The sequence below is a fragment of the Azolla caroliniana genome, unplaced genomic scaffold (assembly GCF_043228905.1).
Source record: "Azolla caroliniana isolate FFs.n. ecotype wild unplaced genomic scaffold, voAzoCaro1.0.p SCAF_366, whole genome shotgun sequence".
NCBI classification, from domain to species: domain Eukaryota; kingdom Viridiplantae; phylum Streptophyta; class Polypodiopsida; order Salviniales; family Salviniaceae; genus Azolla; species Azolla caroliniana.
In genome coordinates this window covers 1-22,574 of record NW_028230801.1, presented here as the reverse complement: position 1 = coordinate 22,574, position 22,574 = coordinate 1, and the positions used below count along the sequence as shown (strand labels likewise).

At 35.7% G+C, this 22,574-nt stretch overlaps 1 protein-coding gene across 1 annotated transcript; it reads right to left on the bottom strand.

The window, feature by feature from the left end:
- Nucleotides 1–1,962: 1,962 nt before the first annotated feature.
- LOC147848385 (uncharacterized) lies at nt 1,963–18,161 on the bottom strand. Its single transcript, XM_087338438.1, has 24 exons — nt 17,929–18,161; nt 16,628–16,737; nt 15,948–16,020; nt 15,743–15,804; nt 14,668–14,809; nt 14,015–14,236; nt 13,838–13,904; nt 13,296–13,692; nt 10,421–10,568; nt 10,097–10,269; nt 9,903–10,002; nt 8,363–8,437; nt 8,102–8,236; nt 7,879–7,971; nt 7,613–7,795; nt 6,981–7,085; nt 6,623–6,781; nt 5,238–5,282; nt 4,761–4,970; nt 4,572–4,681; nt 4,439–4,498; nt 2,966–3,059; nt 2,527–2,804; nt 1,963–2,443 (listed from the first exon to the last, which is right to left on the bottom strand). The coding sequence occupies exons 1-23, from the start codon at nt 18,067–18,069 to the stop codon at nt 2,643–2,645; spliced, it is 3,066 nt and encodes a 1,021-aa protein (XP_087194564.1). The 5' UTR covers nt 18,070–18,161; the 3' UTR covers nt 1,963–2,443; nt 2,527–2,642.
- Nucleotides 18,162–22,574: the final 4,413 nt, after the last annotated feature.

The window sequence follows — 22,574 nt, the reverse complement described above, 5'->3', positions numbered from 1 at the left end:
GCTTCACTTATTTTCAAATACAACTTCTGGTATGAGGTGGAATTATGCCATACCTTCTTTTTTATTGCATAGCTTGTATCTTGTGCTACTCTCGTTTCTTATATGATATCATCTATTTGATCAAATGTTGGTATTAACTTTTGTATTACAATAGAGGTGAGATGAAATGTCTCCTTCTGTTTTCTATATGTAAATTTCTCAAGTAATATACTAAGGTGTATCTTTCTTGCAAAAAAAAAAAAAACCCTTAAGTTAATGCATGCATGCAACAACCTTCTCTTGGCATGGAAAGACTGAACCATCAAGTTCAACTCCATTATTGGTGTGAACAAGTGCCAACTATCCCCTCAACCATGGTCAACAAAGAGAGTGATTTGGTTAATGTAGTAGATGGGCTATTCATTAGTTCTTCTTTCCTTGCCACCATTTTGTATCTCTATATGCTCGCTTAATAGCACATGAGATATGACTCCTCTAGTATTCTTCAATACATTGCTCATTATCATAATATATAAGCTTTTTCTTGTTTACTTTCCACCTTAGTTAATATAGTGCTATAATCACAAAGATTCTCCAATTGTTCTCCAAAATGTGACATCATCTATTATAGGAGGAGATTCTAGAAGAGGGCATCATCTATTAAACAGGGTTTATGAGTACTAGCTCATGTGACATAGACAACATCAAGTAGTGGTGATTAGAAAGCAATGTAATTGGAGTTCAATCTTGATGGGATGACCTACACATTGTGGAAGCTGAAATTGACAGGACTTCATAGGATTCATTGATTTGAAGAATTTGACGACCATGATACCTACAACCACTACAAATGTGCTGATGTAGAGAGGGCAAACTGTGAATGAAAAATTATCAATGCAGAATATGGTTCAACAAAGATCAAAGCCATTTAATGCTTGTAGAACTTTTGATTTACCATTATTTCCCTATGTTACAATAGTTACAAACGACAAGATATAGTGAGTAAACCATGACGATATATCATCATTGTTCCAATTCATATAGAACTAATAAAAATAGAATGTATGACATTTACACCTTCCATCCTCGGGTAAGTCTCTTGTTAAAAAAGTCTGGATAAGTAAAATCACATAAGAAGTTTGAAATTGCATGTGCAAAATGTCCAGCTACAACATGTCAATTGACATTTCAGTTGATTAATAACAAACTTTTTTTGATCATGCTCTGTTTATAAGGAACTAATAGAAAAGATTCACAAAACTCAAGATTCCATGATGCCCATCATTTAAAAAAGAAATCCATTCTATTTGTGTTTTCCAATCATCATTAAAATGTCAATCACAAACTCTTTTGGTATACATGACATTTTTTGTAGCTTGATTGACATCATAACGGTTTAAGCTTACATGCTAAATTTGCATTTCACACTTCATAATGATTTAAATTTCTCGCATTTCCAGAATACATGCAAAATGAGAGTTCAAGTTTCAACTACCTGGTGAGAGAATGTAAACTGATTAATTGATGCATAATGGTAATGCTGTGCTTTAATCCTAGCCTCTTATTTCCATTATTCCAAAAGATTATGCATTACACTAATTCAGAAATTTCTGACCATTTCATCATATAGTCTCTCATATAGTGATTAAGATAGTATAAAACAATAGTCTTTTTACCACTTTCTGTTTCGAAATTACATACATATACAAGATTTGTCGTTGAACTTTGGTTAGTCCATTACAATCATATTGTACAATTACAAATTTCAGTGGTTTTAGAAATCACTTGCCTAGTAGAAATACAGATGCTATGTAGTCTCTTGAGAAAATATACGTGAGACAAGTGCTTATGCTTATACACAATACCACCCATGACGCATAATTTACACTGCACACTACAATTTCATGTTTTTACTGCAACTTCTTTAAGAAAAATAAAAATAAAAAACCTAAAATCATATATACTAAGCAGACCTGCGAAGTGGGGAAAAAACAGTCATGATTATTTTCACTATTATGACTTTGGGTCTTTACAAATATTTCAAACGTTACTACAAAAGAATCAGACCCTCATGAATGATTTGTATACAACAAAAAACTGAGCTGAAAATTTGCAACCATACATACCTTAAAACTCAAAATCTAAACACAGTTGATTTAAGATGGCTTCAAAAAATTTGGTAGGAGACTCCGTTGCATGTCATCTGCTGATATTCTCATAATAGCTTTTCCTTGGAACTGTAGACTCTCCCAAATAAAGCATGTGAACCGAACTGTCATAACAACTCATGCATGTGTGTTAAAAGTGTCACACACAATAGAGCACATGTAAAGACACTCAACATGTATATATGGATACTGAATATGTAGATCCAAAATCCAATTTTGAAAATCAATAGCTGCAATAAAAACTTCAATATACAAGATCAACCACAATCATTGTCGTAGATCCTCTGCTTTAATACCTGGTTATGCCAACAAATTATTAGAACCATTCCATCTTCAATAATGATAATATAAACATGAAAACATGAGGGGTAATGATTACCTTTATGACACCTCGGGACAAAATCAAGTTCATATTTGCTTGAATTAACCTCTATATGAGGTTTGATGCTGGCTTTATATATCATACAATAATTATGTATCTCGGTAAATAAAACATTATGTACCCAACATTTGCTGTAGCTGGTTGAGTAGCGAAGGATGCAGTCTGGAAAGAGAGGAATTAAGAGCTGCCTCACCATGGAGTGAAGAACACACTTGAATCTTTTCTTTCAATAATGGTACAACAGAAATGTTGTTTATAGGATCTGCTGCCATCATCTACTAAACCAAAAACTAAGCAATAAGCATTTCTGACAAATTAACCACTAAACATTTCTGACAATTAACTAATAAACATTAATGTGAAACTAAACAATAAGCATTCATGAGAAATTAATCAATAAGCATCTTGGAACTTTACACAAGTCACAACATCATACCTTGCGTTTTCTTCTCTCTTCACTTTCACTGGAGCCCGTCGATGCATCCACTTCATGTTGAGAATCCGATGAATAGTAATCATACCTGAAAACTCTACATGAATAAGCTTCCCAAAATGATTCCTGATCAATTTTCGTGGACCTTCAAGAATAGCACTCATTGCATAAATTACCTCATTTTTTGAAATCCTCAAAATAATCTACAATTTCTCTCATTCTCTCCCCCCTTATGAAGAAGAAATCAAATCCAGCCAAATTTGGAGCAGAAAACAATAGAAGAGCATGCAAGATGTTTAATGAGAGGAAACCTAAGACAGAAAATCATTCTACAATAGCCTAGGAAGTCTCCTTCCCCACTGACACAGGTTAAAACATGCACTCAATCAATTAATTTTTGGGAAGGCACAATATCGTTATGAATTAGTAGGTGAGCAATTTATCTCTTCCTGTTGCACCTTGCACAACGTACCACTGTACTGATCTTCAAGAGTGCAGATCCCAGTAGCTAAGTGCCTATGCAAAGGGAAATGAACGTGGTTTTTTACTTTGGATCACATAATGACTGTTTGAGCCTTTATACAGGAAAGAAGAGCCCATAATAAGAATATTTACTATTGCTTTCCAAAAGGCCTTTGACACTGTCCATGTGCCCACGTACTCTAGAGACCTAGGAGGTTCCGGTAGATATGCAATGGGGAATCAGTGCCAGGACAATAGGTTGATGCCATTGTGGCTGTCTAGATTCTTTAAAGATACTTTGTACAGACAAAGACTTGTCAGTGGTGTTTAATATTGCTTCAGCATGGGTAACAAGAGCACTACCAGAGGAAAGGGTGGCATACAAATGATTCTACACATACCTAGAACTAACAAGATCACTACCCAGGAAAAGGGCCTGTGTACTCCCTTGGGGAAGCTTCCTATGGATGACTTTCTTGTAAATAAGTAGCTCTTGGTGGTCTACTGTCATGATACACTGCCATGATAGAGAGCAACGCATCAGTCACCATGATATAATCCAGGATGAGATAGACGCAGCAGAAAATTGTGACCAAGACATTACTAAGATCAGTGAATTGTATCCAACAGATTTGGGAGTATCCAAAGCACAGGTGCCAAGATAAGCACTTATGTCGTGAAATCAGAAGGAATTCCTCGCTGTTGGTATGCTAAATGCAAGAATGGTTCCTTCCAACCACATGGCATAAATTACATAATTCCAACCAGACTACCTCTGCTCTAATGTATCTTGGATTGTCCATACTTGGACATGAGCAAAGTGGAAATGAAAAAGGTAATCTGAATTATTATCATTAAATTACATAACAATAGAATTAGGTATAGTCAGTAAAGATCAATTATTGGGGGGGGGGGATTTGAAAAGAATAGAGAACTTTGAGAATTTCTAAAAATGATGGGCATTTTAAGAAAAAAATGAGGTTCACGTAATTCTTGTTAAATTATAGTTTTTACCCTTGCATGCTGACTCCATTCTGTTCCTCATCTATTTGATGTATTATGCTTGTGCAGACACTACAGGAAAGTCAACCATATAAGGAAAAGTTTAACAAACAATTTATTTGACAACAGTATCTTCTTCCCACACCTGAGGATTTGCTCTAGTCTTTCAAGGACCTGGGGTTCTTTTATGGTCAGCAAGACACACAATGCCAAAGCACAAATTTTCTTTCGTGTAAATGTGGTGAGGGAATCCACCTGCAAAGTTATTGTGAACAAAGCATTACCAGATTATCACATAAAATATCCAAAAACATATCAGAATAAATCAGAGTACCTTCTCTAGCCATGCATCAAAAAACATGAGTAACAGGCTTTTACTACTGTCAGAACTCATCTGTCCGAGTACCAAATACAATGAGGGCTGTGATATCCATTGTGCAAAAAACGATGTATTTTGCACCAATACTCTTGCAAGAATTGCACCAGCACTAGCCCGCACAATATCTGCCTCATCATTCCCCGCTATAACAATTCTTAAAAGCTTCTGAGATCAATTTAGTTTAGTGGTGTTAGAAAATTTAGTTAATCTTACAATTAATCTGGAAATTATACCAAGTATGATTCTAGATTTTACACCTAGAGAAAGCATTTTTATCTCCAGAGAAAGCAAATATTTAAGAAAAAAAAGTCCAAATAATGAGAATTAATTCATTACATTATCTGGAGATAAATCTCCAAATAAATACTTAAGAAAATAAATCTTCAATTAATTCATTACATTATCTCTTACTGTTTTTAAAGAGAATTTTACCTGTAATGTTCCTTCAAGAAGAGTAGGGGCATCCTGTGGAAAACACTGAAAGGAAACAAATTTCCTGTTAGAAAGATTAAAATATCCTTCCAGGTACTCTTGCAAAATGTTTGATGCAACATATCAAAAGGTAGTCATTTTCAGCTAGGAATCCTAGGGTTGACACATTGATTCTCTCTGATATAAGGACGCATTGCTAAAAGTTTACAATGGCCTACTACACCACAAAAGGAAATATTATTAGCCTGAACAAATTTGCCTACCACAGCTAATCACACATACAACCATATGGATTATGTGATTTTAAAAATAATAAAATGAATATGAGCATCTTTTCAGATAGTTGTCTAGTTGTAGAAATATCATGATTCATGACCAGAAGCATTGAAATTGAATCTCCTTATCTTTCTTTCTTTGTAAGGTGACTAAAACTTGACTATCATAGATCTCAATATGTTTGGTATGGCCATGAAAGATCAGATGTTTAACCATTGTTATGGCACTCTATAGCTACTGCCATATTCTAGAAAACAAATCATAATAATATAGAAACCTGAAGAATTTGAGTTACTCGCAGAAGCTAGATGGCATGAAAAATAGCTACAAATACAGTACAATACAAAATGCTACAGTTTCTTCCTAAGCCCATATTTGAAATAATACAAAAAAGGAAACAATTAGCCTTTGTGATACTGTATAGCTCCATCCATTTGAGTGAACTGTATCCAATTTGAAGGGTTATTTAACGGTCACATTTTGAATTTGACTGTATCTTTTAGTGATAGCTCATCTACATGAGTAATAATACGAAATAATGTAAATTTTCTTACTAAAAATCTTGTGTGGGATCCTGAATGTATAAGATTTAGAGAATCCTGAATCAAGAATATTTTTCTCAAGTTGCCTGAAGAATGTCTTTTTGTTTCCTTGGATGGGGTGCAAAGAATATGTGTGTCTGCTTGTGCTTGCGCATGGATGTGCATGTGTGTGTGCCCGAAGAATGTCCTTTTGTTTCATTGGATGAGGTGCTAAGAATGTGTGTGTGCGTGTGCATGCGTATGTGTGCATGTGTGTCAGACTGATGATGTGGTGTGGCTCTCAAAGCTAGGGCTCAATAGTGGATATTGAACATGATGGGCAGTCTAGATGAAACTGAGGGATCCTGCAGCCTAAAGACATTAATGATATCCAAATGTAGAGAATCAAATATATATATTAAACACATGATTGGTTCAAGAATAAGGAAAATAATCAAAGCTGACTTGCTAAAAAGGCGTAAGGAAAGTAATCATATGTAATTGGCAAAACAAATATAAGAAAAGCAATCAGGCATGGTTGGTATAATGAAAGTAATCGCATTTCATCAATATGGAGAAGATACACACCTGAATCAGCATGTCTATTACTGGAAGAGTGCACATCATTCCCTTTTCTTTAACATTCCCAACAATGTTATTCAGTATATGTGCAACTGCTGTTGAATGTACTTGCAAGAAACCAACTCCAGCAAGCAAGACATAGCTTTCAATAATATTCATACATATCTGGAAATATACAGCAACAATATGAATATCATAAACAGAACGAATGACAGACAGATTATATAGAGTAAAGTGTTAATATGTGCAGGTAAAAGAACATCTAATTGGAATGAATGCACAGTTGAGAGAGAGAGAGAGAGAGAGAAAGTTGCTAGTCATTCCAAGGATGTAGGAACCAATGGAATAATTTGTGTTCTTTTACCTGAAGATGATCAGAATTCCTTTCCATGACAGAATCAAGATGTGGAAACAATGACAAAAGTTGGGAAGTCATAGCTGGTGCATTTTTCAAAGTTATGTGCCAGAGCTAACCAAAAAAATATAATTCCTCATCAGTTTCAAAGAAACAATGCTAGCTAGTAACCATTCAGACCATATGCAGTTATAAGGTAGTGCACATTTAAAATTAACTTGCATACAGAAACAAGTTAAATTAGAATCATACTTGACAGTTATTGCCACGGCATATTTCAAAGTTTATATCCCACCACTATTAAAATAAGTTTAAAAAGACAAAACAGCAACTGACACAAACCTGCTTTAGCTAATGTTCATTTCAGAATAAGTGCTTAAATTTCACTACAAAGCATGGTATAACTTATCCTTGTAGAAATTTCATTTCTACAAGGATAACTTATTGAATGTTTTAACTGGTATAATTATAGTTGCATTCATGGTTTATGAAGCCACTTCATCTAAAACAAATATAGTGCAATGTAAATAATGAGTAAGGTACGCTAGTAGCATACTATGAAGGACTCTTTAAGTTTGAACGCTGAATCATGATTAAGAGAAAGGACATAGATTTTCTATCTGGGGATGTTTCGATAGTACCTGCAACCCATCTTCTAGCATATTGAGCTCATCAGGTTGGTTGATATTGGTACTGTAATCTAGAATTGGGAAGAGAAACTCATAGCATACTGGAGATTGCGGTCCTAAAGCACAAATAAGCCGTTGTAAAGCCACCATGACTTGTATGCGCAAAAGACTTTGGCCCTCAGATTCCTTCCACACCTATATTTTCAGGTATACACATAATACTATTCTTAACTAAATGCAATACCAGAATTCAAATGAAGATAATTTAATTGCCTTGCCTGGGGTAGAAATGAGATCAGACTTTTTGTGCATGGGAGAATGCTCTCTCCAAGGCGATCAATAACCAAAGAAACCAGATTAAAGATCTGCAACTGAAATTCAATATACAAGAATATTTTAATTTTCCATAGCCTGTAAAGTACTTCCATCATAGATTCAACTTTGTAACATAGTTTGATTAGCAAAGTAGCTACATAGATCATTTAAGCATTAGAAATATACCTTTGAGTCAAACTCTTGTGCATGATTCATGAATTGAAACAAGCGCTCCAAACACACAGGAACAAAGGCTATAAAATCTTTCTCATAGAAGTGTACATCATCTATAAGATGGTGCAAGGAGCGGCATGCTGCCAGCTGCCACAAAGTATGGATTGGTGAAATTAATTATGGTATTCTAACCCAATACATCAACCACAAACCTTTATATCCACAAGCTAAGTACAGAATACAATTGTGAAAAAGAAAGAAAAATATTCATACCTGAACTGCAAGATCACCATCACCAAGAAGTTCGATTAAAGACGTATAAACTGGTTGCCTGATATCCCCTGCTATCTGTTGCAAAACGTGTTGTTCATTTTACTCAAACAGATCAAAACTTTGAGTTTTAGAAAATAACGATATCCATTATTTCTCAGAGTTGAACTAAAACTCTTCCTAGAAAATAGTAGAACCTCAATGCCTTGCATTATGTCTTAAATGAAGTATCCATAGCAAAATATTGTACATGTGTCCTCTTAGAAGCCTAGACATATCTAAAATATAATCAAGCATTTTCTGGGAATGAAATTTTTTATATTTCAAACAAAGCATAATTATCATTCAGCTTTGGTCTCTGTCCACAAATATACCAAAGTTCATGGATACTATAATCAAATTACAACAGAGCTGGCCTAAGATTGATGTTTTACATATTACAAAAGAGAGAGCTAACATGTTATCCTTCACTGTAGAATTCCAAGTAGCATGACAAAAACGTGCTAACCTTCTTGGCCAAGAGATCCCAAATCATAGTAGCAAGAGACTTTGATAGAAAAGAGGGTTTGGTGTTAGGCTTTGGTTTTGAGCTAGGTTTAAGTTCAGATTGTGGGCTAGGGTAATTGTGCAGGTGAGGATAGGTTTAGGTCTTGGATGAGGTTTAGGTTCATAGTTAAGACTTCAAAAAGTATAGGTATGTGTTCACAAGTATATGTATATTCAAAACTTACAGTATATATGTTTTTTATGTAAAAGTAAAACCTGACTCCTATAAATGTGCAACGTTTTTAACATATACATATACCTGTTGACATCTGAACCCCAAACCTGTTAGGGTGATTGTACAGGTGAGGACAAAAACATAGGTATGTGTTCAAAAGTATGTGTATGTTCGTAAAGTACAGTATCTATGTTTTTATGTGAAAGTAATACCTGACTCCTTACAATGTGCAACTTTTTTAACATATATGTATACCCGTTCAAGTCTGAACACTGAACCTGAACCTCATCCTAGACCTAGACCTAGACATCAAATTTGATCACACTGAATTCCAATAGATTCTTGTACAGACAACATATAGCCCTGGTTTTGGTAATATGTACAGTACCAGCATGTGTTCAGGTAATGTGCCAGTTTCTAAACTAAAAAAAAGTACCCTAAACTGATGCTAATCACTCTATATTCTCGATTACAACTATATTAAATATGGCCCACCTTGTATAGCTTATAGTTTGTGTCAAAAATTTACACATAAACTAATAAGGTAGCAGAGCAATATACCCAAGTAGTTTAGGCTCTTGTCCTGTAAGCCAGGGGCTACGAATTGAACCAAAGCCCCCACCCCTAGTTGTCATTTGTGATGGCTACCAGAACCCCCCACTATGCAGAAATAAGAGCAGCACATATAACATTACACCAAAGTAGCACCTCATATGTGCCATAAAACTAAATAAGTGCTAAACACATTAAGATTTTCACTGTTTACCAGAGCCAGAAAATAATTTCCATAAAAGATAATCCATGTGTTTTCAGTATGTATACCTTACTCACCCACTGACCCAAAAGCCAAGCAACACGCCGTCGAAGGATGCGACCATTTGGATGTTTATTACACAGTTCTTGGGCAAGTGTGCCTTTATACCTGATTTAACCCCCCATGACATTAAATTATAGGGAAGAACATCTCACGAAGATTCTTTTGATTTAATAAAACTGAATTAACAAAGCTAATATACCATGATTCAAAATCAATTGAATGGTAAAGATCATAGTTAGCAACCCCAGCTGCATTATAAGCAGCTTCTTTTAAAAGCAATTTCTGATTAATTTCAATTTCCATATCTGGCGGTGCAGGAGGGCAACCATCCGATGCTTGTTTTAAGATTTGAACAACCAATGGAGCCAATTTCTACATCAATACAAACAAGATGAACATGATCAGCATCATCTTTGTAGATGTTTGGTTACTTTCTTCTGTCACTTTCATTGACATGCCAGTGAAGCTAGCAAAGGCTATGGATTAAAATCAACAAGTTTTGTAAAACAAAAGAATAAAGTACCTCTCGATATTTTTCAAAAAGTGTGAGATACAATGATTCAGCACATGGTCTTAGTTTATCTTTCCACTGCACCATATCTTGTTCATGATAGAAAGTTTCCGCACCATGATCCCATTCCTCTAGATCAGTGGATGTAAGTGCAAAATACCTAGCAACAAAGTAAAAGACAAAATCATTTCGATCAATTGAAAGTAGGATTGTAAACTGATGGACTATGGAAACCACAGCTACACCCTAATAAAGCGACTGAACTAGATTTAGCATTCACAAATAAATGAATAAGAGAGATAGAGATCTACAGGTATGGATGGGAGAATGACTTATAGGCTAACAGGAAATACTTTGGACATGTATCCAATGAAAATGCTTCTGAAAGTCAGGCGGATTTATTTTGTTCTTTTCCATTTTATTCCTGACAAGCCAGTGCTTGGATATATGGACCAAAGTTCTCCTTTTGGACTTTCAAGAAGTCCTGAATAATTACGGATTATTATACAAAATTATTTAATGCAACTCCTGCCTACTTAAAAGGAACACCTTTGCCTTTGTTTTATTTAGGGAAAGTCTACCTGACTGTAAAACAATCAGGTGTATAGGCTACCACAGGTAACCTAATCCAGATACTTCAGGATTGCTTCATCAGACAATCTCTATTGAGTGATGCTCAGGATATCATTTCGTTATATTTCAGGTAATTACATTACAAAGAGAATGTCAGATGGCAAAAAACGAATCAAGCTGTCAAGAGTAGCTGGACCTCTTTCACATAGAATACTCAGACACATCACATGAATATATGTTGGGAATGCAAACAAATGCCTTTGAAACTAAGCACCTCTTTTTCATGAGCAGATAGAGCTTATTGCAGGGTGACAGCTCCAGAACTGATCTCTCCCTTCTGCAATTTCTCTCTGCACATTTTCTCTCTAGAATTACTTTATTCCAACATTTATTACAGTTCATGTACCTACCACTACTTCTTTACAGCATTTAATGCATTGTTTTTTTCTCTCCACTCGTTCAGTACATTAACTCATTATATTAACTAGGAATATTGTATTTCCTTTCATAAATGCAGGGGTTACAAAACCTACTCTACATGTTTGTATTTGAAGGCTTTGAGCCTCACAAAGAAATATAGTTCTTGTTTTAGCTTAATGTCAAGCTGCTCTTAGCTTCTTTGGCATCTTAAAATAGTTCTCAACAGTTTTCTCACTTGGTATCAGAGCTATGAGGTCTCCATAACATCCCTCATATTTATTTCTTCTTCTTCTTTGAGTAGCCAACCATTTGTCTCCTTTTTTCCATTTCCATCCTCACCAATACGAGGACACTCTCAAACAGCCATATATTCTCCCCATTGACCTATCATTTAGAAAGTAAGCAACCCTTGTGCACCTAGTTAGGACAATCGATTTATAGCTTTAGAGGAGGGATTCATGGCTTCCAATGACACTATTATCTCTTCCACCATTCTGCAACTTCCGAAGAGTCTATTCTATGGAGCCAACTATCTAGATTGGGAATTTCACATGATGACATTGTTGCAATACCATCGTTTGTGGAGTATTGTAAAAGGAATGGAGCCCAATCCTAAGGCTACTTCTATTGTTTCATCTATAAGACCCACACAGGATGCAATCGACTCTTGGCCAGACAAAGATGAATGTGCTCATGCTTTCAAGCTCTTCAACATGAAGCCTCAAGTTGCTTGTCAATTTCTCAGCAAAGATGACAAGAAAGCTAAAGAATTCTGGGATGCAGTCCAACAAATGTGGCAAAGGAGTAGACTATGAGGACACAGTTTCTCCCACAACAAAGTATACTTCTGTCCGATGTGACCTACAACTTGCTGCCCGCTACAATTGGTGTATATTCCAAATGGATGTTAAGTCTACCTTTTTGAAAGGCGAACTAATGGAAGAAGTTCCCCCTGGATTTGAAATTTCAGGTCAGGAAGGTATGGTTTATAAGCTGAAGAAAGCATTACATGGCTTGAAAAAAACTCCCAAGGCTTGATATGACAAGATCAATTCTTTCTTTGTTTCCCTTGGATTCGAACGATGTTTTGCTGACAGAAATTTCCACGTCCTACCTCAAGATGGTTTGATGTGTCTAGTTATTCTATATATAGATGACTTGCTAACTACAAGTTCTTTTGAAGCCAAGATAGAGTAGCTTCACACTGAGTTAAACGCGACATAATGGTAGATTTATGATTTCCACTTTTCTTCTTGGGCATGTAGGTCTATCATTCACACGACACAATGGTAGATTTATGAAACCGATAGCATGAATGATTGCAAGCCTCTATCACCTAGGACTGAGAGGAGGTGTTGGAGATTGCTGGCAATAAATAGAAATGCTAAATCTTCAACCAGCTCAAAACAGCTGAGTCACAATACTTCAAGAAGTGAAACTGTTGAATAGAACCCTAAAGTTAATGTTCATGATAACCAATCACTAGAGATATACTAGAGTCTAGGTCCAAATAATAAACTATATGGTATGAGCCTCTATACCTGGGATAACTAAGTTTTAATTCTAGGATAATCCTTCTCATCAGATCAACTACACTATCTTATCAAGACAGTGTTGACCATAGATATTTTGAGTATATGAAGAGACAATTGTTACAATAAAAAAAAGTTCGTTTTAAACCTCTTCTGATTGTGATGACCTATTTTTTCTAGATATGAAGACCTTCGATGTATCATTTTAGTATTCACATTAGTATTATTTACACAGGGGAAAGTTACTAGGGCTACCAAAATTATTTCACACATAATATTACTGACTACAATTTAAATGAGAACAGAGGATATGAAGATACCTATGCTCAGTGCTTCAAGAAAAAGTAATATACGAGTCTAACCTGCGAACTAGAATGTCACAAAGGAGGAGGACATGTTGGTCATCAAGCAGAGACTTCAATATTCCTTCTGCTTTTCTAGCAAGGGTTTCCTTTGCCTCTTGGATTGTAGGAGATGTTTGTCCTAAAACTCGGCCTGTGCCCATGACTGTATATTCTTTACACTGAATGACTGTCTGAATGAAGATCATACTGTATATCAAAAGCTGCTCAAAGGAATCAGCATAATTCTGTGGTTCGGTGATTAGCCAATAACACAGTTGCAACAATGGAGGAAGTATAGTGTCATCAATGAAAGTATAAGGGTGTACTGTCTGAACATCCACAAGGGTTTTTAACAATTTTAAGCATGCTTTCTCAAAAAATCCCCGTGATGGATGGCCTTCTTGTAATGCGGACCCTGCATGACAAATTGTAAAAATCACATATGCGTACATTTGGAAAGGAAATTGGCCCTTTATAAATACAATTAATTTAAAAAAATTGTGTATGTTGTGAAAAGAGATAAAAACTCATTGTCAAAGTCACTGAAGCGATTTCCTCACCATAGCCTACAAAGTATTTAATTTGCTGCACAAAGTGAGGACAGACTTGCTTTACTGCAGGAACCTCCTGGAATATAAAATCACTATCAGAAGTTGGCCCTTACTAAGCGAGTATTTAATTTGCTGCACAAAAATATATGTTCTGATGTGTGGGATACTAGTGTTAAATATTTTCACCTGCACAGTTTTAGCATCACTCGGAAAACCAAACTTCAGCATTCGCCGCAGAGCTTTAAGGCAAAGAAGCCAACGCTCACACCTCAATTCCAAAAAATTTCTACTTTCAAGTGAAAGTAAGCTACTCTCTGGGTTGGGCAACAGACTTGAAAATTCCTTTAATAAGCTTTGGGTATCCTCATGCCAATGATGCCAAGTGTAGTCAAAAAGGTGGGATGTCACCTGCATTTCCACAAAGTAAATTATACATTATGCATTCTGTAGATATTAATCAAAATCTTATTATATATCTAGGAAATTGATGATAGAAGAGTGTTTTTACAATTTAAGGAAAGTAATGACATAATTACTGTCGTAATACTATTAGTCAGTTGTGTGTAAGCTGGATTTTCATTACTGGGTCATCAAAGAGTCATTTGGGTGACCTAAGTTGAAAATTTTCTCATGTCCTCCCAAGCTTTCATCAATACATAACTTAACAGTCATGTTCCAAATTATTATTATCCACATGAACATTTGGAAAATAAATTAAATAGATCACACAGTCAAAGAAATCATAAGTACAATCACAAACAGAGTGTAATAGAGTACTCCAAAGTCATGGCAAGCAGAACCTCATTTCTTTCTAGGAAGAGAAACCCATCAATATTCACCTCCATAAGATTTTTCTGATCTGCAATCAATCTTTTGGTAGACAATTCTTTCAAAACTTGGTTCAGCACCATATACACCCTTTCACTCAGAAGAACATCTCCCGACTGAAGCTTTTGTACCAATACTGCAAATATGTCTGGCCTGAAGAAATAACTCCACAGATGTAGTAGATAAATAAAGGAAAAAGAGAAATAAATAGCTCATTTACATCATTTCAAAAATGAAATTGATAGTCATGTGATCATCATCCAAAGATTTTACATCAAGCCAGTCCTTGTTTCATGTAATAACATCATTGACATGTCACGACATAGACAAGTGTCATCACAATCTTGTAAAAACTGCCTCTCTAAGTAGACAAGAAGGTGACCTTGAAAAGTATGTGATGAAAAACAGGTTCTGGCGTCCTGGTTTTTGTAAACGGTGTTGGAATTAAATATGAGTCAAAGAAAGAAGACAAAGGACATTGCTCCTTGTCATTAGAAGCTCTTACGAAGAAGTTTTGCAAGAAAAGATGCATTATGGAAAGAACTTTGATGCACCCTTTCTTGCGAAAATTCTTCATAAGAGTTTCTAGTGACAAGGAGCAATATTCTTTGTCTTCAAGTGGAGCACACAGCCCAGGTGTATAAGAAATGTATGGTAACTACATCACAAAGTTTAAAGAAATTTCAATAGATCAAACCTCTCAAGAATGAAGCAGAAGATCAAGAAATTAAAACTTTGAAGCTGCTCGAGAAAATGCTATGACATTTGGGAGATCCATTCAAAATTTCAGTGTCATCAATTGGTCAAGCTTTCATACATCAGCATTACATTAATTCTATCCAGCCGTTTGGTGATAATGTCTTATAAATTCAGTAGACATCACTTCAAATTTATTACCAGCATGTTTGGCTATTCCAATTTTCTCCTAGATACATGAATGTCAGTCATTGCAATGCCATAGCTCTCTATATGGAACAAACATAGTCAAATTCAAAACAAATTGCTCTTCAGCTCAGTATGTATTATGCTATTGCAAAGGTTTCAGTCAAGAATAATTCATATTTAAGGATTTATTTGGGATTTTACCATTCTTTTGGATAGTCGATGCGTGCAATCTTAGATATCACTAATGCCAGCTGTAAGGCAATCTGAGATCAATGAGCAATACAATGCATTCAGAACTTTAAAGCTGATATTGATATGCCATAAATGTTTATAAAGTAATCTCTTTTATGTACAGAATAGAGGAAAATGCCATAATGCTTAAACAAGGATGGATTGTTGATGTGACCTGATTGTCTTCTTCTCTAATGAGTTCCAACAGCTTATTTCGCACATAAGACCTCTCGGAATCACTTAATGCCCTGGAAATCAAGCCCATACATCACAGATCAGTTGTACATTCACTAAAACAGTTTCTCAGCATACAGCATCATCATCTAACAAGATCCATGTCAGAGTCAAGAACGTCTCATATATACAGCATAAATTTTGATAAGCATACTGGATTCAGAAGTGCTGGGGAAAGACTTGATGATAGTATACAAGTTTAATAAGTAATTTCTCCTTGTAAATCTTCATAAGTCTGGCTGAATCTTGTAAAGGTACAAAGGGAATCTCCAGTGTTCAAGAAACAATGGATGTGTTCACTAAAACAGAAGTTCAAACATATTTGAGTTTCCAAGTGGAATAACTCATTAAGAGAACGAAATTCAACGTAATTATATAACTCTTCTACTAGTTCCCTTGGTTTTGTGGCATTTTCTATAAATTTCCTCTAAATTTAAACATGAAAAGGAAACCAAGAAAATTAATAAAGACAAAGTTTCCCAAACACCATCTCGTACTCATAAAACATTTGCTCTTCCCATTTCGTGGCTATTACGAGAAATTGGATATAGAAAAAGTACTCCATGGCCAGCCAATAATTGAAAAACAGATTTAGAAGGTGAAAAGGTTTCATGAACTTACGAAGAATCTCTCCGAAACCTCCAATATCGATTGATGCTATTCTTGAGATAAACAGATGCTAACCACCTGGCACTGCGTTGAACACTGGAATCTCTGGAAGCTATGATCTCCTGAGTATAGACCAAATGCAAGGCTGGGTAAATAATCAATTAGCACCTTTCAACTTTCATCAGGAAACATCTAAATTCTATTCTAGATAATATTTCCAAGACAATCATATCAACTTGCTTACCAACATGATAGAGTAGGCACAGTATACTGTCCAGATCTTGGTTACAAGAAATCAAGATCCAAAAGTATACCTATCACATCTTGATTTGATAAAACTTGAAAAAATTAAGTTTCATACTTTCATTAGAAAATATGTCACATTAGAAGCTTGCTTGGTTGTCTGATATCTTACATCCATAGCCTACTTTAGATCATCTTTCCGTACAAATCATATCAGCTTACTTACCAGCAAGATAGAGTTGGAACGGTGTTACACATCTTGATTATACCAAGCAGTATATCTTTAATTATTTATTAGAAAACACATCAAACTAATATAGGAACTACTGTTGATGCATTAACAGCCTACTTGAGTTCATCATTGCAAGAAAATCACATAGAATTAATTACAAACATGACAGAGCTGAAACAGTATGCCTTTAGTATCTTCATTACTAAACATGTTTTACTCTTTTGAGTGGAAAACACATACAATTAACAGTTTCCTTCATCTTCTGAAGACTAATGTAGGTCATGTTCACCAGATAAATCATAGCAAAGCTTACTTAGAAGCAGGATAGGGAAAACATGGTATAACTTCTGCTCTTTTGAAAAGAAGACACATTAAACATGCAGTCTTCTTCAATTTCCATGGCCTAATTTAGGCCATCTTTACTAGAGATTTCAATATCACTAACCAGCAAGGTAGAGAAGAAATCAAAAAACGTCAAACAGTACACTTTTCACTCTTCTGACAATAAAATACATCAAAAAATATGTCTGATTCTTCTTCCATAACCTAATTTACATCATACTTCCGAGAGAATCACACCAAACGTACCTACAATCAAGATAGAGCAAGATAGCATACAACTAATGCGACTAACAGTCTGGTTCTTCTGCCATGACTAATTTAGGTCGTCATCTTTACGATATAAATCACATCAAAGCTCAGTTACCAGAAATATAGAGAAAGTAGCAGTATAATTTTCCAGTCTTTTGAATAGAAAACATAACAAACTAGCTTTCATGTACATATCAAACAAATCTAGGTCATTTTTGCGCGAGGAATCATACCAAATGTTACTTACCAGCAAGATAGAGCAGAAACCCGGTCTGCATTCACAGGCCACCATGGCAGCTTCAGCAGGCTTACGCAAGGACTCGTCCTGGCTCAATGCATTCTCGAGTAGGGTGTAGATCGCTACGAGGTCTGTAGAGGAGAGCGCCATAGCTGAGCTCCGATCGTCTGAGAGAATCAGAAGAAGAAAGGAGGAGGAATGGCTTTCGCTTTCTTCACTCTCTTTCTCATGAGAATTTGGTTTGTTCGATGAAAAATACATATATGTATGTATAATGTACATATATGTGCCTTCCTTCTCAACGAAAAAAGATGTTCCAAACTCATTCTCCTTCTTTAAGCGAGTTGTAGTGTGTTTCTTCGCACTCCATAGGAGAAGGAGAAGGAGAAGTGTCATTTTCTGATGTAGTGCATGATCATCTCAGTTGGTTGGGCCCCGTTGTCACACGAAAGAGATTGGCTTGTATTGTCGACATAGAAATGGCCGGAAAGATGGGGGGATGGATGTTGATGTGATCTAGAATCACCCCCCATCAAATACGCAGACTACATGATCTCTCCGGCCCGAGAATAGTGCAATGAGATATTCTCCATGTATGGATTGCTTAGGGATATGTGTGCTTAAGAGGTTGGGGTGGGTGTCTTCAACTTATGGAGAAAGACATAGATAGATAGATAGATAGATAGATTATATTATCATCTTCGGAGGTCAAATATGACCTATGAGACCAAAAATATTACATTTCACGTGATACGTGTGAAAGTGAGTAGCGACTCTCGATGTTCAAGAACTTTACCAATGAATGCTGCAATCGAGAGTGCACATTGTAGTTGTGAGAGAAATTCGTGCAAGGATTGGGCTCGATCAAAGAGATGTGGAAAGCATGGTCGAATATGATCAAAGGCAGAGCATTGTATCCCAACGTGTGATACTAAGACTCGCGAACTTGTTTAGGGCAATGTGTGCATAGTCGGCCACTCTCATCACTTGTGTCCCAACGCCCCATCTCACATTGCAATGCATGTGAGCTAAGTCACATGGAAGCAATGGTTTGAATGGCAGATAATGGGATGGGCTCTAACATGCATCTATCTGTATGGTTTCCCTGTTCCGCAAAGAATATGGTTTTGTAGTTAGGTGCAACATGTGTAGTATAATGCGTGACGCGTGAGCTCCCACATTTGTCCCATGTCATGATACATTGGCATTGCAAAAACGCCTCATTTACTAAGGAATCTAGTGATGCATCATGAAACAAGTGTCTTCCATCCCATCTACCAAACCATTCTTCTATATATTGCATCAAACCGGAACACAAAAAATTGCTTTTATGCACCTTTTGGATCTTTTTTCTTGCTTCCCATGCAATTCTAGGAAGTTGATGTGAGGGACTTTTTTGAACCTTAAGCATGTATTCAACAACCCTTTCCATGGCCATGATATCAATGGGAAGCAATCTCGTCTCAAGGAGGAGGGTGTAGGGCATTTGTTTCTCAACTTGTCAATACTTTGTAAGAAAAAGTTTGTTGACATTTTCAAACTCATTCCACGTAGATTTAGGGATGCTACCGTCCCATACTTCCACCATAGAGAAGAACCGGTGTCACCAAAGTGTCAATAAGATATTTCTCAAGGACCCAACACTTAGTATCTCCACGATTGCATGTGTTGTCAAATGCATAGTATGCTCACTTACCCGCCTCTAATCAGCGTGTAACACATTCATTCTATTTATGATTTGAAGGAATGTCGAGGCCAATATATTTGAAGCTTTCCACACATTCAAGTGGCTAATTGTTGTACATAATGCATGGTTCATCTCTTTTTTGGCTATTCACAAACATAATCTTTGTTTTAGAGCTATTGACACTTAATTTACTATGCATGCAAAAAAATTCCAATGCCTTCATAAGCTTTTGTGCATCTCCTAAAGTATTTGCAAAAAACACTACATCATCTGCATATAGCAAAAGCATAATCACGACATTCCCAATGGCAACTTCTTCAACACATTCTACCTTTACAAACTTGGTAACCATTTCTTCCAATTCATAAATGCATAGAGAGAGACACAGAGCGAGAGAGGAGACTAAGAAGTTATAACAAGTTGTTTTTTCATATAATTGTGTGTTATTACCCAAAAAATACGAGGGGTGCATTGAGGATGTGATTTAAGTTATCACTCCATTTATCTATATCATTGATTATTTATTAGGTTTAGGTGATGATAGAACAAACAATGCTTGGGGCGGAGGGATGCCCACATGCATTGTTTTTTTCATAAGCAATTGTTTGTAGTTATTGTTTTGTCTCGCAATGTTAGGTGATTGTCTAGTCCCTCAAAATGGAGACTTTGTGGCATTATGGTTTATAAATGAAAACGTATACAATTTGATCTTATGATGATATTTCCCCTCTACGTGATTGTTGTACTTAAGCATTGCATGGTATAGATTTTTCATATGGATGGACTTTGTCATGCAATACTGAGTTGACTATACAAGTGGTTTTAGACAAGGTTTGAGGCTAATGCACATTCATCGATTGATGTCGAGGAAGTCATATACGTGTTGTGCATATCATTCTTTACTCAATAATTGAGGTTTTAAAACTTGAGAACCATTATGACAACTTAAATTGGCTAGTAAATGTTTATCACCCAAAATAATCATTCTAGAGTATTACATTATTGTGGGAGAAATTGGTGAACAATATTGCCATTACAAAGATGATTAACGTGAAAATAGTCAATGACTTGATTAACTAATGAATGGAATTTTAACATCAAGAAAAACAACGCAAGGCCCCCTAGTTATGTATACCTTTCTCAATGTAAGTGCATTTATGAGTAATTTATTTACTCCCCAAAGTAGCAAGGGGGCTTGATTGAAATTTTAGTTCATGTACCACCATGTTACAATAGCACATGGTTTATTATGTTAATGGTCCATATAAAATAGCAATTTTGGTTTTGAATTTTAGCACTTTACACACGCACCTCCCTTAAAGATGTTTTCACAACAAATGGTGCACCATATATCTTGTTGACATGAGCACCCTCGTGTTATTCGTTATTTTGAATATCTTGGATTCGCTAAAAAAAGTGACCTAGTATGTCAATTTTGTGGTTTCAAATAGCCAATTACACACACCTTGATGAGTTGTGTTTTAAGCATTATGACATTTACTTTTGGGAAAGGGATAATGTATTTGGCCTAAAGTAACATATCGTGGTTCTCTTTTTTGGCACTTGTATGATAGAAAAAAAGTGATGGAACATCCCAAGTGGACAAGGCAAATTGTTACCAAGGTAATATACCATGATGTAAAATATCCATCAAAGTGTTGGATTCCATATATGTTGGCCAAATTGTCTTGTAGGGCTCTTTTTTGTCCCTCAAATGCACACATGCCATAAAATTCCTACCCAGAGACAAGATGGCATTGGTATGCATCGCGAGCCTCTTTAAAAAAACATTTATTGGGAACATTATTTGATTATTTACATATAATGTTGCATGTTATAGACACTCTCAAGTCTGAACCAAGGGCGCATATACATAATCATAGTTTGAAACATGGGTGGATACCCGCAAATGATAGTTTAGCTTTACTCCAAAACATAAGTTTTTTCCTAATTTTCAATAACAAAGAAGCAACCTGAATTTCTGAAGAAATATTCAACCCTACTTGACATCCCAAATATCTAACTGAAGTGCCCTCGGGAACCCATCTGAAATCTGGATGAGGACTCCATTGTGGAGTTGTGGAATCAGACGACACCCAAAAACCCACTGATTTATTCCAATTAAGTGCTGCACCTGCAGCTATACAAAATGTTTGCATTGCTGTGTACATTTTCTGCAGATTATTATTGTGACAATCCAGATACAAACTTGTGTCATCAGCAAATTCTACATCAACCACATTTATCCCATCAATGGGCATTGCTATTCCTTTTAATCCAACATCTTCAGCAGTCAAAAACAAACTCATTGCTTCAGCAAAAAACAGAAATAGATATGGTGCAAGTGGACAGCCTTGTCTTACACTTCGGGAAATTTGAAACTCATCACCTTTAACCCCTCCAGCCAAAACAGAACTGCATGCTGAATTATACAAAGAAGACACTCCTATCACCCATTTCTCCGGAAAACCCAATCTTACAAGAGTACCCTGAAGAAATTCCCAATCAACACGATCATATGCTTTTTCAAAGTCAAGTAACAAAATCACTAAATTCTCTTTTTTCTTCCTAGCCAAGGCAATGGCTTCCCAAAAAAAGAACAAATTATCCAGTATACTTCTTTCCTGAATAAAACCTGTTTGGGTGATATGAATCAAATCATGCAAAAAAGGTTGCACTCTCAAAGCCAATGTTTTTGCAAAGACTTTATATATTGTATTTAACAAAGTTATTGGTCTCCATTTTCTAATATCATCTGATATACCTTCACCCTTAGGTATTAAATAAATCAAACCAACTGCCATACTACGAGGCATATACCCAGTGTCAAAAATTCTTTGATAAGCTTTTGTTAAATCTTCCCCAATATATTCCCAATAATTGAGGAAAAAATGTGGAGTAATTCCATCCTCCCCTGGACAAGACATAAGACTTAAAGCTCTAAGTGCATTATGTATTTCCATAATGT

Bases quoted from the DNA above. Each gene is read 5' to 3' on its own strand.
- LOC147848385 (XM_087338438.1), bottom strand. From the start codon at position 18,069: ATGGCGCTCTCCTCTACAGACCTCGTAGCGATCTACACCCTACTCGAG. The intron at 13,693-13,837 runs GTGAGGAAATCG...TTTGTCATGCAG, and splicing joins TAAATACTTTGTAGGCTATG to GGTCCGCATTACAAGAAGGC. The intron at 5,283-6,622 runs GTGTGTATCTTC...GTTTCCTTTCAG, and splicing joins TAATAGACATGCTGATTCAG to TGTTTTCCACAGGATGCCCC.